Source organism: Cataglyphis hispanica, chromosome 25 (assembly GCF_021464435.1).
Source record: "Cataglyphis hispanica isolate Lineage 1 chromosome 25, ULB_Chis1_1.0, whole genome shotgun sequence".
NCBI lineage: Eukaryota > Metazoa > Arthropoda > Insecta > Hymenoptera > Formicidae > Cataglyphis > Cataglyphis hispanica.
Window position 1 is genome coordinate 1471044 of NC_065978.1, and position 18637 is coordinate 1489680.

The 18637-nt window shown below is 28.0% G+C and overlaps 2 protein-coding genes across 2 annotated transcripts; both read right to left on the minus strand.

Moving 5' to 3' along the window:
• Positions 1-5376: 5376 nt before the first annotated feature.
• LOC126858523 (lipase 3-like) lies at positions 5377-9195 on the minus strand. Its single transcript, XM_050608926.1, has 8 exons — positions 8932-9195; positions 7333-7537; positions 7105-7219; positions 6517-6760; positions 6264-6422; positions 6063-6150; positions 5796-5941; positions 5377-5613 (listed from the first exon to the last, which is right to left on the minus strand). Exons 1-8 carry the CDS (start codon positions 9055-9057, stop codon positions 5458-5460), a joined length of 1239 nt encoding a protein of 412 aa, XP_050464883.1. The 5' UTR covers positions 9058-9195; the 3' UTR covers positions 5377-5457.
• Positions 9196-13135: 3940 nt separating this feature from the next.
• Positions 13136-18586, minus strand: LOC126858498 (dnaJ homolog subfamily C member 16). The gene is made up of 12 exons (XM_050608878.1): positions 18053-18586; positions 17279-17345; positions 17006-17199; positions 16643-16923; positions 16364-16554; positions 15893-16227; positions 15341-15644; positions 15087-15235; positions 14673-14897; positions 14301-14514; positions 14127-14234; positions 13136-14053 (listed from the first exon to the last, which is right to left on the minus strand). The coding sequence occupies exons 1-12, from the start codon at positions 18310-18312 to the stop codon at positions 13928-13930; spliced, it is 2454 nt and encodes an 817-aa protein (XP_050464835.1). The 5' UTR covers positions 18313-18586; the 3' UTR covers positions 13136-13927.
• Between the last annotated feature and the right edge of the window lie 51 nt (positions 18587-18637).

Genomic DNA, 18637 nt, shown 5'->3' on the forward strand with positions numbered 1-18637 from the left:
GCGCTATATATTGCAGTTGAATTTATTACTTAGAACAGACGTTTAAATATTATAAAATAAAATATAATCTATATATCTTCTGATACAAATATCTTTCCGCAAGCGGAATACGGCATGTCGCGCAATAATCAAGATATTGTTGAATAGGAAAGGACTTAAAAAAATACGCAGATTACAATTGGTGACATTATCATTCTATGCTCTATTGAGATTGCACGAATTGTATCGAACTGTGTTTATATGTTTAGTATGTGGTACAGCGATGCAGATTTGCATGATATATATTCTCTACATTTTATATCGCATTTTATTTTTTTAAAAGATTAGCGAGTCTTAGAAAAAAATACAAAAGTTCGAGTTTCACGTTGCTTGAATTTTCAAGAATTTTCACTGTATTTGTATACTTCTGTTGTGTATACACATATAAAAAGAAATATTATATAAATATTTATAATCGTATACTTGGCGATCTCGGATATTTTTAAGCGAATTAAGAGACTATATTTATTCCATCATTTCCATAAAGATGGATGAAGCTTATTATATTTATAAATTAGAGTTAAAAATATTTTATTTGATTTAAAACATATCGAAGTTATACGGATTTTTAATTGTATATCCGAGCCTCTCAGCTATCTCAACTATGTTCTGAAAATATGGAAATAGATTTATTAGCTTGTTCGCGTGCAAATAGATATTGTGTGAAACATAAACCTAATGAAAATGAAACATAAAGGGAAGTAGCGTATAAATCAATCATCTTTGTACTTTCTTCTATGTGCGATCTTTTTACAAATTACGTGTGTATGTGTGTGAAAAAGTACAGAAAAAGAAGTCGCGCAAAACTCACGTTTTATGATTAAGAGCCCAGTCAGCCAAATCTGTTTAAACAGATTTGCCAAGTGCCTGCTACAAATTGTTGTCAGCAAAAAGGCTACAAATTTGATACAGGAGTTGTTAATATTGATTAAGTCATCAAATTAGTGGTCTGCTGTCAAATTTTGTGAACAGGCTTTGCCGGCAAATCACAAGCTTAATTCGGATATAGTTGATGTCAATTTTCTAGCCATTTCTAAGTAAATTTGTTGCCAATCTGCTGACATATTGCGCGCATTTTGCTTACTGGGATATATTATTCATTAATATTTAGATTTTTGTAGGAGATGGTACGCAGATATTTTTCTATGCAATTTAAATTTTGCAAGCATTTTCAGGTATTGAGATCCTTATTTTTTCTCGTATTCTCGTTTAAGAGTTTTATCAACCTAAACCTGAAAGCCGAATTTAAATATACGCATCAGGATTCTGAAATAACAAACGTAGATATCATTTTTTTTTCTCATAATTTGCAACATAATTTACAGATGCTTAATTCTTATTTAATTTATTGTTTGAAGTATAATAAAAAAGTGATAATTGATTTTTTTTTTATCTTGCTATGTATGAACTCAAGGTATTCCAAAATTCGCGAATCAAAATACAATAGTAGGAAAAATTATGTGCGAAAAAAATTGTTTGCAATTTTTTATTTTAAGCGGTTTCTGAGTTTTAAGGGTTTAAAATTAATTAATCACAGGACATATTTAGATAATCTTCTATTTGTGAATTGTCATGTAATATTAATATACATGCGACTCACGAATATACACGACAATCTAAATACAGTCAGCTTTAAATCCTTATGTCTTAGAAACTATGGCTTGGAATAAATAATCACAAATAATTTTTTACTTAATTTTTCTGCTATAATATTTTCATTTACGAATATATTTCACGGGACACCTTATGTATAATATATTAAATGCATTTACATAGAAAGATATTTGATGATGCAGGTACACGTAGGTGAACAAAAAAGTTTAAGAGAAAATAAATACCGGAGTGTGGATTTTGTGTGTGTAGATATATATATATATATATATATATATATATATATATATATATATAAATTATGTTATATTGTAACATTATGCTGTGCACGCACAGATATATATATATATATATATATATATATATATATATATATATATCTGTGCATGCACAGCATAATGTTACAATATAACATAATTTTTTGGTCATACATTATTTAATATTCGGTTAATTAATCGTATAATTATACGAATGTGGATTATATGGTAACTGCATCATCGCGCGCGCGCGCGTGTGTGTGTGTATGTGTGTATATATATACTAATAAATTTTTCATACTCACATTTCTTACTTTGTTCACATATGCAGTGCTCCGAACTAATTAATTCACATTTTATTGTAATATATGCATGTTCTATATTGCAATTGCAATGTATTTTCATCATAATTTATGCATAATTTGAAAAAAGGATTAAAAGTTATAAAAAACTTAATTCTGACATCCATATATTTTTTTGTTTATAAATTACTGAGATATTAAAAAACTATTTTTATTTTAATGTTGGTAGAACGATATAGTAAGAAAGAAGGAACAAGATTAATTATCTATATAATTATTAATTACACACACAATATACATACATATACACATAAATTATGTGTTATTTATATATGTTATATATGTTATATATTATAATTATATATGATATATATGAATATAATATACATATATATATATATATATATATATATATAAGTATATATAATATGTACATGACAGTTACGCGTATGTGTTATGCGTGCGAGCGTGTGTGTGTGTGTGTGTGTGTGTGTGTGTGTGTGTGTGTGTAATATTTATAGGTAAAATATTAACGAGAGTGCGAAGATTGCATTTAATTATTATAGGATATATGATATCAAGAAGTAGAGGAAGAGAATTTTAGAATTTGTTACATGATCTAAATGAGATATAAATTAACATGATGCACTTATCGAGCAATCAAGGAGAAGATTGTGTCAGAGTGATTGGATTAATTAAATGCATCTTGTTTCGCAGAATTAATGAGAATTGATTATACGCGTGCCTTCCTTCGTCCGTGATGGCAAAAGTGCCACGCGTATGTTATTGATGATGTATTTAAGAAGAGATGGCCTCTTTATTATTACTGAGTATAATTGCGTATATTTAAAATTCCACAATAATATGTATGTATGTATACATACATACATGTAGACACACACATATATACACATACATACGTACATACATATGTATATTATACATATATGCATACTATATGTGTGTTTGTGTGTGTGTGTGTATTATATATATGTATAAGCCTTGATTCGTTTCCTACGCATAGAAATTATATTAGTTCTCAAATACATTTCTACATACATCATATGAATGACAGATTATTAAATACAGTAGTGATCGACACGTTATCTCCGTGGACATGCGAGGATGTGATTATGTTCCTTTAAAGTGTTACAAATAAAATAATCTCTACATGCAAAGGAATTAATCAGTCCCTCTTGCTCCATCAAACGCGATTGTATATTTTTTTCTTTTGTACACACTTGTACATTCAGAGACTGCAATTTTCAAAAAACTATATTCTTGCAAAAGAAATTTTATTTTCTGTTTCTTTTTTCTTTTTTAATATTACAATATCATTCTTTTTGTTTTTATCTTTTCATATACTTAAATAAAGAATTATATTAATATAATTTACACTTAATAATAATTTACACTTTAAAATTTTTTTTAAGAGCTTTATTTAAGAGCGTTATATATACAGTATAATATGTAACAGTTATATATTATGTATAATATATAAGAAAATTGTTAGCGAAGTAAGGAATGCTCTATCTAGAAACATCCTTAAAAAGAGAATAAGAGATTTTAAAATCTTTTTTTTTGTTTGCACAGTCTGTATTCTTCGATCATCAATATATAAATTTCGTCTAATCGCATATGATGATGGCAAGGGGGAGAGGCACATATTAAAATTGAATCTATTAATATGTAATTTTGTTGTTTGCAAATTTTTCTCTATCGTAATATTATCTCGTTAAATTATGATTGTTATAATACATCATGAGATGTTATATCTCATAAAGTAATATAACTTTTTAATATCTAAACCAGATGACGATATATATATATATACATACATATATATATATATATATATATATATATATATATATATATATATAACTTACGAATTATTTGGTTATTGATACATTTTATAATTATATTAAAATGTTATTCAGATTTTATGTATCATCGAATTTTGTAAGGACTAAATTAGAATCAAGCTATTACTTTTATCGCGAAGATAGATATCATCTTGGACGAATCTCAAGTGGCCAATATATGAGCTCAAGTATCAATTTATGATTTATATTTTCACTGGCATACAAAGATATAGTCGTATCGATATGTATTAATAACATGATAAAAATTCGATTTATTTCCAGTTGTATGTTTAATAAAATTTCACCGTGATTGAAGACGATTCATAAAAATTTTCATACAAATCACGTGATTATAGATTGGCAATTTCTCATTCAATCTATTCTAACATAAACTAATACATATCATGCATATACACAAAATATATAACTCGATATGTATATTATTATATATTATATACGCGGCCAGCAATTTGTGAACAATTTCCAAGTGCGACTAATTTGTTTTTACTTCCCAATTAAATTCTTATAGAAGTAAGACTTATGTAAAATAAAAAAAGAGATAAAATTGCAACATACTTCTGAGTTTTGAAAAATTTTATTTTTAATTGGAATTTTATTTACATTTATTAAAATATTTTCAAATTATCAAAAATTATTTTTTGGAGTTGCACTTGATATTGAAATATGCGAGCTGGCTTATCCATATTTCCGCATGAGTAATTTTAACAATATATAATAAACAAGTAAATGTAATAGTTAGCATAGGATATATATAACTCTAATTATAGTAAAAAACAAAATTACCATATATGCGAAGTAAATCAATTACTTAAAACTTAAAACATTAGCCGCGAGAGACAAAACTATTGTCTATTTCTTCCAGGATAGGCATACTATATTTCAGCAGAACAGTTTTTTGAAGCGGATAAGAATCTTTCTGGATGCTGCTCAAGTGCGATTAGAAGAAATTATAAGTTTATAATTCTATCGTGGCGGTTTTTATGCGATCGTGAGAAATTATAATCGCAGATGTAGTTTCTTATGTGCAGTGATCGCAAGATTGATTATGATGGAATCTGTATATAAATGTACATAAGAGCGACGGTATTATATAATGCAAGAAAAGTACTATATAAACAAAGTTACTTTATACTAGTATGTATTAGTATGTTTGCTCTGGAGTGAAGTCCAGAGAAGTAAAGTTATAGATAACACAAGTACAGATTATAATATGCAAACGCGTATGCGCGCAATGCATATATTAATATATAACGCTAATGATATAACAATAAATTAGATCGATTCACTATATATTTATTTTTATTGTATCTTTGTAATTTTCTATTATTAAGAAAGGATTTTTAATTTAGGAAGAATACCACATTACTGATATTGGTCCAGCAATTGTAGAATAGGTCGCGTCACTAATTGCAAGGAGGACTTTCCCCATATGAAATCGTAATGATTAAAGGTAGTATTCATGGGAATCTTGTAATGAAGCACAATGCTATTGAGTTTGGTAGATAAGAGTTTCACGTCCTTGAATAAGAATTAAAAAAGAATATTAATAAATGATTAATAATTTTGATTTTAATAAACTTTAATTATATATGATAATTTTAAATTAGTACACATTTGAAATAAAAATATTTGCAAAGTCTTTTAATTTTCTATAAACTTAAATTTAACTCTTGCAACAAGAATTTTTTTTTTAATTATACCTTTGTAGTTGCCAGCCAATCATTATCGCTGCTAAAGAGAACTATTGGCGCTGTAATTTTTTCCAATTGATAATCCAGCGGTGTCGTTGAATTGTACATTATAAGATTTTTCTCAATGTCGCCATAATCAAATTGTCTAAAGCGTCCTGAAGCATATTTTAAAGTTTTTTCAAAAAAGAGAAATTTATTCGGAAATTAATATATTATATAATATGTCATTTGTGGAATATTCAATTTTTTTTCTGTATACAATAATTATGATATTACCTGCATTAATGTATCCTTGACCATAATGCACGAATTGTTTCCAGGAAGCCCCAGCAGGCACATGACTTATGATAACTGTCAGATTTTCCTATCAAACGAACAGAAAAGTTTAATCAATAATATGAGTGAAAAAGAAAGAGAGAAAAGTGGTGTCAGATAGAAAATTTGGAAATGGACCAAATATATATCGCTTGCTCTCACTGTATTTAATTCCGCACGGCTGAATCCTGCGACCAAAAATAAAATATTACTGCAGATGAATTGTGTGGACGCCATGCTCTGACAGAATAGATTTGACACAAATTTTCCCCAAACGGACCGCGAACGGAATTCTGGATAGCCAAAAGTTTCACCGACCCACTGTAAAGGAAATGAAATATAATAAGTGAAATCGAAAACTTCGAATCAGTTATAAATTTTTATATGCGAATGTTTAAAATAACTTGTATCTCACCACGCCGAGATAAGTTAGCTTGGCGAGTTTCTTGATCGGTCCGCGAATGTTGCCGCTGAAAGCCGCGGGTGCTAAACCTATCATTAAAATGATCTTCGAATTGTACTCTGGTTTTTCCGATGCTGTTACCCAGAACTGAGTGGTACCTTCCGAGTGACCAACGTAGAAGATTTTCTCGAATCTCGTCGTACATAAAATGTAATCGATCATCGCAGGAAGATCGTAAATGCCAAGTTCGTGGTAACTAAAATATATGTTTTTTAACGTTTAATTACATTATTTTTTTATTTAAAAAATTTTAAATTCTAAGATATAAATATTCAAATATATATATATATATATATATATATATATATATATATATTTATATTTTTAAATATTTACTTTAACTTTAAAATAAAAAAATTTATTTTAAAAATTTTAAATTTTTTATTTTGCTTTTTATCAAAAAAACTAAATATCAAAAAAGTTAAGACGCACTGGGTTAATGTAATAATAGGGAATGGAATTATATAATAAATAGAAATGAGTTATATGATTCTTCTCATTATCTTAAAACGTGGCTGTTCTTTTCAGGATTTCAGCTACCTAAAATTCCAGAAAGCTCGATCAGTCGGCGACAGCGAGATGTGATTTCTAGAGTAAATGTTTCCTCTGTTATTTCCAAGCCACACGTCGTAACCCGCATCGGCTAATATATATGCTAAAAATAATAGATTATTATGTTGTGTCGTCCAAACAAATATTAATATTATCTTTATATTAACATAATAATATATTTTTAATAGCCCGAGAAAGAAATCTGCATAAGTATACCTAAGGACTTTTCGGGTCCCATAAGGACCCAATCGGCCGAACTACCTGCCATACCGTGCATCAAAAGTATCGGCGTTCTTATCTTGGATTTTACTTCCTTTTCATCCCGGCCGCGTGGTATTCGATGCAATTGCAGAGTATAGCCATCCTCCGTAAGGATATCGTGAATCTCCAAAGAATATCCATACTTCGTCACCAATTCGGGCTATATCCGATACATAAATGATGCATAACAGCATTTATTGAGGTATATTTAATTTTACTACATTTTATTGAATTAAAATTGTGAAAGAATATGTACATATTTATTAAAAAAATGTATTAACGTGTGTTAATATATAGTTAAGAACTAACATAATCTTAATTTTATTTGATTCCACGAATATTAGCTATAAATAAAATCAAAGTTGAAAAATAACGTTATCGTTTCAGTTCTTTTTTTAATGATAATGACATTATAAAGTTCGTCTGTAGCAAAGTAACTTTAATTGTTACATTTTTCTATAATGAGTAATGAATTCAAGAATTATTTTACTATCGTTACTTTACAAGCTTATGCGACTTAACTTCTACAGAAACAAACACACATAAAGAGCAATTTAAATTTTGTTTTGTAATTAATAGACAATCTTGATGTTTAACGATTTTTATTTTAGAATACGTGTAATTTTTATAAACTTCAGAAACAAATTTTCGTAAAACAGCATGTTATATATGAGTTTAAAATTGCATAAAATTAGAAGAGTATGATTTTAGTTTATGATTTTATTAAAAGAGAAACCTAAGAAAATACTCCTTTATTTATACTTGTAGGTGTATTCTTACTTACAGTAAGATCTTAAGAAAAAAAAGATTTTTTTTACAATGTTTTTGAAATAAATTTTTTCTGATGAAGATATCAGTATTTAAAATTATTACCAAATTATTATATATGTAATATTGTTTGCAATATTAATATCGAAGTTATTATATATATATATATATATATATATATATATATATATATATATATATATATATTAATGTTTGACAAATGTAAATTTTATATGTGTGCGTATTTTATTGTATAACTTTAGCCTTATAGTAGCATGATAATAACAAAAATTTTATAACAATAAGTTATTATGATATGGAAACTGTACAAATAATTATTTTTAAAATTGGTAACGATAAGTAAGAATAATGAATTACATTTATAAAATAACTCTTTTCCTACAATAAATCTTAGATAAAATTATTAACTTTAACAAAAATTGTATTTTAGAAAAGATGCATAAAAGATATAGTCATGAAAAAAGTTTTAATTTTCTAAAAGTCATTTGGCGTAATTTATAAATATATTTTTGGTTGCTTTACAAATAAACATTATAGTCTAATTTTTTTTGAAGAACACATTTGAATGTCAAATATAAATGTCGAGAGAAAAGGAAAGAGTAACTTCGCGCGTTTATTACGAAAACATTTAATTGACATTCAAGATCCCATTCACTGTTGCAGCATGTTTTATACCTCTGGATGGTCCAAAATTATATTACAACAATTACATCGATTTACACTTATCTATCTACCTACAATGAAAAAACCGTGAGAGAAACTTACCGTTGTGAGCGCGATATCTGGATTGTCATCAGGTTTGATGAACACATTTGCCAGCGAGAGGCAAGAGTTCAAAGAGATTATCGCGATGAAAATCCAGCGTTGTCGACATATTGTCGACAACGGCATCGTGACAGTGCACGCGTAACAGAGAGCCGAAAACTTTGCTCATCGGCGTTTTATATGTATCACGACTCTGCAATGCACGAGGAGACGCGCGATAACGCGACGTCTGCTCGCTCCGTGTGTGCATCTTCGTGCATTGCCGACCCTTGAGAACCTGTGACCATCACTTGGAGAATGGAAAGTGACGGATCGTGAAGTTACATAGCGAATAAAATGCATTTTTTAAATTCTGTCAATTAATGAAAAGTGTTTCTGATGACTCCGCCGAGATTTTCGTCAGAAGATATGTTAATAAAAGGGGTTGTGTATCTTTTTTTTTTTCTTTTCAAAGAAGCGTCGCAAATTCGTCCGAGCTAAACAGATTGAAAAATATTGAATTAAATATTTAATAATTGTTTTCTATCATATTTAATATAAATATATTAAATTGAAAAACGAATCTGGAAAGATTTATTAAGCATATATATAATGTAATTGAGCAGTTTTCTTTGATATTTGCTTTTAGCGAATTTTGATTTTAATTCTTCAGACGGCAGAGCGGGAAATTACACTTGTCTCATAAGCTTTTATAAAGAGTTCTTATAAAGAGTTAAAGGATTTTAAAATTAAGAAGATTTAAGATTTTAAGTTTAAGAATTAAGAATTTTATATTATTTTATGTTATTCAATGCGAGAAGAGAAAGAAATATTTTATTATTCTTCATTTCATTAACGATTCAAACTAGAATGTGATTTTACTGCTTAATTGCGAAGGTAACATTCTGCAGTGAGCGGATCTTATCTTTACTCTGCAGCATGTATATTGTGAAAGCGTCTGTCACAACTAGGTTGTTGTCACGCTTTACAAGGTCGATTTCATCAACTCTTTGTCTCCGACCTTGTGAAACAAATTGGGAAAAGAGATTTTCTTTATCACCTAAAATGTTTCTCGCATTAACTTCATCATGTGAAGATCTAATATATAAAATATTTTTGCTTTAATTTAACAGATTATATAATATGATTCAAAAGATGGACTAATCGTGAAAAATTAATACTTATATATATATATATATATATATATATATATATATATATATATATATATATATATTTAATTTTTCGTTTACATCATCAAATATGTTAAGAGATGTATATGCCACTATCACACATTAATTATAAAACTTTTAATTCTTAGCTCTTTAATTTTATCGCCAAAGTATGTATTCGAAATTAATCCATAAGTATTTTTCATATTATATGTCCATTTAAGGAAACTAAAACATTTCTGACCTGAAATAGAATATCCATATTTGCTTCATTAATACTTAAAGTAACATATTCATAGTACTTGTTATATGTTATCATTTATTGATGTATTGCCATTTATTCTATTATAAGATTTAGAAATAATTGCTTCTTGACTTTTCTTTTCTTTACATTTCAATGCTTCAAAAACTTATTCTTTTGGCAAGCCTGAATTGCAATTCTATACAAAATATTATTTTTCAATTATTTTTCATTTTTTTTAAGAGATTGCAGAAACTTTTATTAAAAATAATTAATGAATTTAATTACGAATTTAGTAGGAACACAGAGTGCTTAACACAGCGCGATTAAAGTTCTCGATTCGATTCCTATGCGTCTGAATAAATAAGTTATTTTACATATTGTATCGATTAATTCTTTGATATCATCGTTAAATATATGAGTTCGTTTCTTTTTTATTTTGAATATCTTTTACAGGATATATTTGAAATATTAACGTTCGCGCGCGCGCGGTCTTTCCAGATTTGCGACACAAACAAAAAAAATTATCAATATGACATGCGAGTACGCAACTCCATTTATTTACTCTCCTTTTACAGGAAATTTTATTCTTACAACAGGATTTATGATCCGAGTTTCTTTCTGATTAAAGATGTCGACTACTACTAAATTTTGTAAAAAAATTTCTTGATCTTACAGATATTTTTATTCTATAAATTCCAGATAAACAGAATATTTAAAAATTTTTTGATGCAATTTTTTCTAAAATAAGTTTTTTTATTATGTGAGTTTTCTAATGCTTTTCGCTCACTCAAAAAAAAAATACCAAGCTACAAAATTATTTAAATGTTGTGTAAATGTTTTTCTAGAGAGTAGACACTCTGTATAATTTCCAAATGTAATAAAACTATACAGATCCATAAATTAAATAATGAGTGCATGGCAAATTGAGAAAGATATTTACATGCATATACATATCTATAACGCATACAATAGATAACATACAATAAATATTACACGCTTTATTATATAATCAACATTCCTAAATCTATTACGTTTTCCATACACAATCAAAGTCTTTACAAGATATATAACAAATGTATGCATATATATACACATTTTGTAAAACTAATTTGAATAACCATGTAATGTTTAAGAAAAATGATTAACAATCTAAAAAGAATGTTTTATAGTTACCGCAAAATTAAGAATACATATATCACTGTATTTAGAGTAGGATGCCTACTTAAATATAAATCTTCATGTAAAAAAAACATATAGAAAACAAAATGAATGAGATAGATAGAGAAAGAGAGAGAGAGAGAGAGAGAGAGAGAGAGAAAGGGGGAGAGAGAGAGAGATTAATATTATTAGGGTAGAAATTATTAAACTACATACGTTTATTTCGTCGATTTTAATTGTCATATAAGGATATAAAGTATAAACAATTCAGTTAACACACGTAACTTTTAACAGCATTAATTCGTGTTACACGATATCTCATATTTCTATAATATGTATTCAATATGTATATACTTTCTAATAGCTTCTTATAGCAGGCATAAATCTTATACAAGTAATTATGAAGTATTTATATATCTATTGCTTTGCAAAAAAAATGAGAAAAAAGTTCGAGGAGAGTAAATATATCTGCAAATTAAGTTTTTATTAATATTAAATTGTTTGGCTGAGAATATTTGTTATTTAAATAATAGTTTATATAACTATATATATATATATATATATATATATATATATATATATATATATATATAATATTATTTAAAAAATACTAAATAATTAATGATACAAATGTGAATACAAAGTAAACTGATTGGAAATAAAGCAATGGACGTATATAAATCGTGATAAGGGCAATTATCTTTTTTTCTTACATATATACTTTCACGCTAATATGTTTCGATTTTACGGTAACTATAGATAAAATATATAAATCCTGTAAAAAGATATGCGCTTTATTAACATTCGGATTCAAGAAAAAACATATTCAATAAGCTAATATTGTGTAAACAGAGTACGAACAAGCGATAGAGATATGCTTCCTTAGAGGATATATAAATGTATATATTAATATGGACTCACTTACATTTTTTTATTTGCGACATTAAAAGTAGCCGATCGTTATATTATTATATCGTAAAATCAATATATTTGAACGTAAAGAGAATTGCGATTGATCATGATTCTATAATTCTATTTGCGGAAATATAAATATTTTATTTATTTGTACTGCGCAATAATATCGCAAAATTCTCAGTAATGTTTTGACTAGATAATTACAAGCAATTTCGAGGAAAAAGAGTATTCCGATAGTTATGGGAACGGACGAAGTAGTATACATAGAAAATGTTAATCTATACCCAGAAGGATAGATTGACTACCTGATGGTAATATATATTTCTTTCTCTCTTTCTATATAAATTTTTTTAATGTATTTTTTTAACAATACTTAAAGATCAATCTAAAAATGTTAAAATGCAAGAAATATAAATAGATTTATAAACAATACTTACGATTAGAATAAATAATGAATATGTTTTGTCTTTCAATAGGATTGCATCCATTAGAATCACAATATATCTTGATGACAATATTCTGACTTGACTAGATAAATCTTGTGTCTTATCATTTTTATATAGAATATAGAGAAGACTGTGATACCTAGGGACTCTTTCTTGCATGCTATTTTTTTGGACAAATTTTTTGACTATTTCTTGGTTAATCTCATATATATATGTAAAATGTATTTGTAGAATTTAAGTGATACCTACTTTGTAGGTTTTTAAAATAATGTTTTAATACTCTTTAATAATTTTTGTTTAAACAAACAAGAATAAATTTCTAATATCACTTTCGCTTTTTATTTTATATTACTGCATCTATTTTTTTGCTTGGTTATTTCTATTCAGAGAGACTTTGAATATAATACATTATTGTGTTGAATGTAAATGTGTGTTTGTAAATCGTAAATCTACTGATCTTTCTCATTGAGCACATTAAACAAATATAATTTGATTGAGCAGATATTTTTAAATATACTATATCACGACGATAACTCCTCTGAAAAAAAAACACTTCTATTTTTTATATATATATATTCATTTTATCATTTAAGTAGCACTGCTGTAATTAATTATAGATTCATGTTTTCTATGTGAAACATTATATTACAAAAAGAAAGAAAAGATATATAGATATATATTAAGATATATATCTACAAATATTCGAAAATGTAGGTCTACTGAAATATGATTTTGTAAATATACTATATGCATGTATTGTGTATAATAAAAATCATATGTAAATTTCTCAATATATATAAACCTATCTGTAAAAAAACTTTCTTTTTTAAAAAAATGGAAAACAAATATAATGAAAAAAATATGTCTGAAAACAATCCTTTTTTTGGCCAAAATAAAACAACTGCGCGAAATATGTAGATAATTAAATTGTAAGCAAACAACAACTGAAGCAAGATTACCAAACTATTAAACATCTGCTAGTATTAAAGTACATAGCATATTTTCCAAGATATGTGTCCCTAGGCGACATAATTTCCTTTATATATATATAAAAAAAAGAAACGTTTTATCTCGTTCTCTCTTTACTTGGCAGTGAACTCGGGCCAATAATTTATATAATAACGATGCGTTAATCCTTCAAATAATCTATCAAGCCACATCGGTAAACCATCTAAAAGATTGTCCTGATATAAAACGTTGTTTCCACTCTGTAAAAATATATATAAATATAATTATTGTCGACGAAAATTGTTAAAAATCAGTGTCATTTTTATTATGTACCTCATCTTGAGACAAATCGGATTCGTTAGAACTCTCGAAACCAATAAAAGCGCCAGCTTCCGGATCTTCCGGTGTTCGGGCAAGCTGCTTGGTCATCTTTTCAATACGCTGTATATATGATAATTATATTAATATATTATTTAATGACCAGCTTTTTAAAATATTCATATATACCTTAGAACCTTTACCCTTGGTACATTCTGGATGTTTAGCATGATACATGCAGAAATATTTTCGATGTCCGTTCAAAGACAGGACAGTGCCTACACAATTCTTAGCATTTATATTTAAATCCTTCTGCTCAGATAAAGTGAGTGACAACAGTTTCTTGTACCAATCAAGACCCTTCTCTAATGACATATGTGCAAACATGAGCGTTTTATTCTTTCTGTAAATAAAAAATTCATTTATATTTTCTGTACAACTCTTGTACACAACATATTTTCTTCTTTATCGTATATCAGTAAAATTTTGATGTATACAGTTTCTATATAGTTATTATATAGCACAGATACTATCTAAGACAGGAAATGTGACAAAACATACCTGTAAGGCCACACAGCTTTATGAAAAGCTGGCAATAACTTTAATCGACTTTGAGCATCAACCAACAGAATAATAGTTCTACAACCTGGTTTTAAAAGTCGAACCAATCCATTATATTTTTCCGCCCGTAATTCATGTAACCGTAGTTGCGGTTGTGATGAAATTGACTTAGCATTATCTTTGCATTGAGTACGGTCAGCTTGAACACTTGCCTCTTCTAACTTACTGCATATTAAGAAAATATATAAAATTATTTTTAATGCCTGTGATAATGTGTTTTGAAAAAATTAGTAATGTTTTTTATGACATCTGTTTTTTTGATGATATATTAATATTAACATTTGGTTTTTCATTAAATTAATATTTTATTGTAACATTAATTAGGTCATGCTATCATAATTCAATTCTACTCACACTAGGTATGACATTCCGTATCCCGCAGCTCCAATTAGCATGAGAGTTGCTAATACTGATATCAAAGGCAGAATTTGTTCTTTGGTTAGATTATCAGATATATAATCTACTGCTAATAATGCTCTTCCTATCAGTCTATCTACAGTACCCTACAAGACAAAAGAATATTAGAAAAGAAATGTGTCAGTATACAGAGAATATAACAAGTTACAAATTAAAAAATTATATTAGGATTATATTATCATGATACATACCTGTGCATGTTCATCCGCTAGTTCTCCTACAACAGCAGCATAAGGTAAAGCTTCAGTGGCACGTAACAACTTTTGTATGGTTTTTTCTAAATGTCTACGTGTCTCGTTCCATATACGATCGTCCTGAGCGGCTTCAACCCATCCGTGAGGAAGCCATTCATACTTCAAGTGATTAGCATCTCGTCTCCAGATGATGACGATATGTAGTAGAGGTTCCAGTGGACTACCTTCACCAGCTGCTAATGCAGATACAAATTCAGATTGGGTATCCTTGAATACATACGCATATCTGACGCGATCCGTGCTGTAAACAATATTACTAATAAATTAAATGTTTGAGATACATACATACATACATATAATTAGAAATTAATATTTAACTTAAGCAAATTAATATTAGTACACATTAGTATAAAAATCATTAGTATAGAAAACTTTATTTAAAAATTGGAGGTAAACAATTATATATTAATGAGAATACGTTTTACAATGAAATATGCATATATTAAATAAAAAAAAGGAATTTGTATTGTCAATTATATAAAGGCTTACCTATAAGAAGATTCTAATGCAACTTGTCTAAATTTGTGCCTGGCCATATCATGCAGAGGACTATTTTGTTGCGATATTAAAACAGCGCACAGACGCTTTTGCGGCCTTAACCATTCGGGCGGACATATAGAGTCCAACATTGCTTGATTTGAAAGTCTTGGCAATACGAGAAACTTATTATTAGCGATAACATTATGCATGGTTTCACTAGAAATGTCCTTCATACTAATGGATGCCATGGGCTTTTCAGAATTCTCATTAAAAAGCAATAAAGTATCTAATTCTCCTGAGATTTTATATCTCGACGTTATGTTCTCAGTTTCAGATATACCAACCTATAAAAAGTTATAATCATAAATAAAAAAAAATATATTTACAGCTTATGTGTGTATATATATATATATATATATATATATATATATATATATATATATATACATATGTGTGTATATAAAATCAATTTCAACTTACTTGGACAAAACCGAAGGCTACTCGATCTCTATAGTAAAAAGACATCAGTAAATATCGTAAACGAATAAAATCTCTCCTTTCAAATATCAATGCGCGAATTCTATTATCCGTCCATCCCGATAAGAAATTTTCTACATTGGTATTACTAATTGTACTTATTAATTTATATGGTAATCTATTTCGTACAAATTCTGCAAATAAATGTTTAGTAGTCTATGATCTAATATATGATACAGAAATGATGAATGTAACGCCAAATATGATATTCTAAAAACATACCAACAATTTTCTGAATACTAAATAAAGATTCTTTGTAGACGCTAGTACGTCCATCTAGAGTAACAACAAGACATGGAAGTGAGTGAATGCCGAGTCTTCTTGCCAATGTAGACTCCTTCTTGGCATGTGCTGTAGCCAAGCCAAGTCCTACAGGTTCCAACTCATCAATTAATCGTCTCCAAGTGGGCTCTACTTGCAGACATGCAAAGCACCAATCGGAGTAAAATAAAATTAAATATGGTGTACGATAAGTTTTGGGTATTATCACATTCTCGAACGATCTGTAATTTATGTAACATTTAATGCAATATTTATAAATTATAACTAGCATAAATTTTATTATGCATAAAAAAATATACAAACCGATAAGTGATACTCATTTTGTGGAACAACGTAATATCTCTAGTTTGATAATGGAATTTAAAATTACTATTAAATAATTCTTCCAATGGATCAAGAACATTAAAGTGACTACTGTCCCTTCTTTGTCTGGGAATTCCTTCCTCTGTGATCCCATGATTATCAAATTTCCTTCTTCTTTCTGGATCTGTCAAAAGCTAAACAATTCAACACAGCAATAATTAATAGATATAGTTTCCTTATCTTCAGTTATATATTAGATAAGAGAGAACATACTTCATATGCTTTTGTTATTTCTACAAATTTATCCTCAGCCATTGGATGATCAGTTTTGTCTGGATGCCTAACAAAAATATACAGAATTTTTGTATATTAAAACATTTTATATTTAATAATCGAGGTGTCTTTCTCTGTCTATCTATTTGAATCTTGTAAAAAATTTTTCTGTGAATCTGAAATAAAATCTGAAATTCTTTGATCATCACATATTCCAACTAAAAAGAATATTTAAAGTTTTTTTTTTGCAATTTTTTAAAATAAGTTCTTTTGTTACATGCATTTCTTAATGTTTTTTACTTATGCAAAAGAAAAACACAAAACCATTTAAATTTTTCACGTGCTAGATATGCAAACGTACTGAAGAGAATAGAATAGCTTTAGTAAGATAACATTTTTCATTTGCAATATTTTCCTTTTTTTTTATCACAAAAAATCACAATAAAAGAATATGTAATATATTGTTATTTTGTAAATACATTGAATATATAAACAGATATAAATATATTTTTATATTTTAAACTTTAATACTTTAAACAGTTTCTCAACTTGACTTGATCGACAACTGCTTACAATATAAAAGCGAAATTATTATTAATGTTTATAAGAATTTTTTAGAAAATTCCCTAAATCCTCCAAATAAAACTCCATGAGATTCTCTGATTTTTCCAGGTACAAAAGAAATGTTTAGGAAGTAGACATCTTAATATTGTTTGTGTACAAGCAGTATTGTAGATGTTTCCATTCTGAAATAAAGGATGTATCACTTCTTACCATTCCTTGACGAGGTGCTTGTACGCCTTTCGAATGTCCTGCAGAGTCGCATGTTTTGACACACCTAATATCTTGTATGGATCTCCCAAGGAATCACCCGCGACAACAGCCGACGGTGTTAATTGGAGAATTACAAGAAAGGTCAGCAGTAAGAATATGTATTTCATTAATAGAGCGATATTATTGTTCCATGTAACGTTGTGATGGAATTGTCGTTTGCTCGTCGACGCGTAAGTCATTAAAAAATCAATCAATAACATTATCCGTGACGCAGTGATAATCCTTACGGGGGTCCCTTTTTGTATGCACTAACTGATTAATCGTGATTATATATTACGTAGGTATATCAATCGTTATTTATTTACTTCAAACTATCGCTCTCTCGCATACTCGTCGCATTCGGAATTAGCGGGCATATTTTGCGCGGATCATCGTCCACTTATCGTCACGTGGGGCGTTGATATTATCAGCGATTAGTCTCACACTCTCACATCTTCTTCCATAGATATATAAAATCCATAGCCGGACCGGAGTCATAATATATATAGTAATACAACTCTGTCGGCACCTTTGATATCAGAGTTG

What these genes read in the sequence shown, in the direction of transcription:
- LOC126858498 (XM_050608878.1), bottom strand. Translation starts at nt 18,312, where the DNA reads ATGTTATTGATTGATTTTTTAATGACTTACGCGTCGACGAGCAAACGA. An exon ending in TAGCGGATGAACATGCACAG is followed by an intron (nt 15,236 to 15,340) that starts GTATGTATCATG and finishes TTTGTCTTGTAG; the next exon opens with GGTACTGTAGATAGACTGAT. An exon ending in TACGGAATGTCATACCTAGT is followed by an intron (nt 14,898 to 15,086) that starts GTGAGTAGAATT and finishes CTTAATATGCAG; the next exon opens with TAAGTTAGAAGAGGCAAGTG.
- LOC126858523 (XM_050608926.1), bottom strand. Translation starts at nt 9,057, where the DNA reads ATGCCGTTGTCGACAATATGTCGACAACGCTGGATTTTCATCGCGATA. An exon ending in GGGACCCGAAAAGTCCTTAG is followed by an intron (nt 7,220 to 7,332) that starts GTATACTTATGC and finishes TATTATTTTTAG; the next exon opens with CATATATATTAGCCGATGCG. An exon ending in CGAGCTTTCTGGAATTTTAG is followed by an intron (nt 6,761 to 7,104) that starts GTAGCTGAAATC and finishes CATATATTTTAG; the next exon opens with TTACCACGAACTTGGCATTT.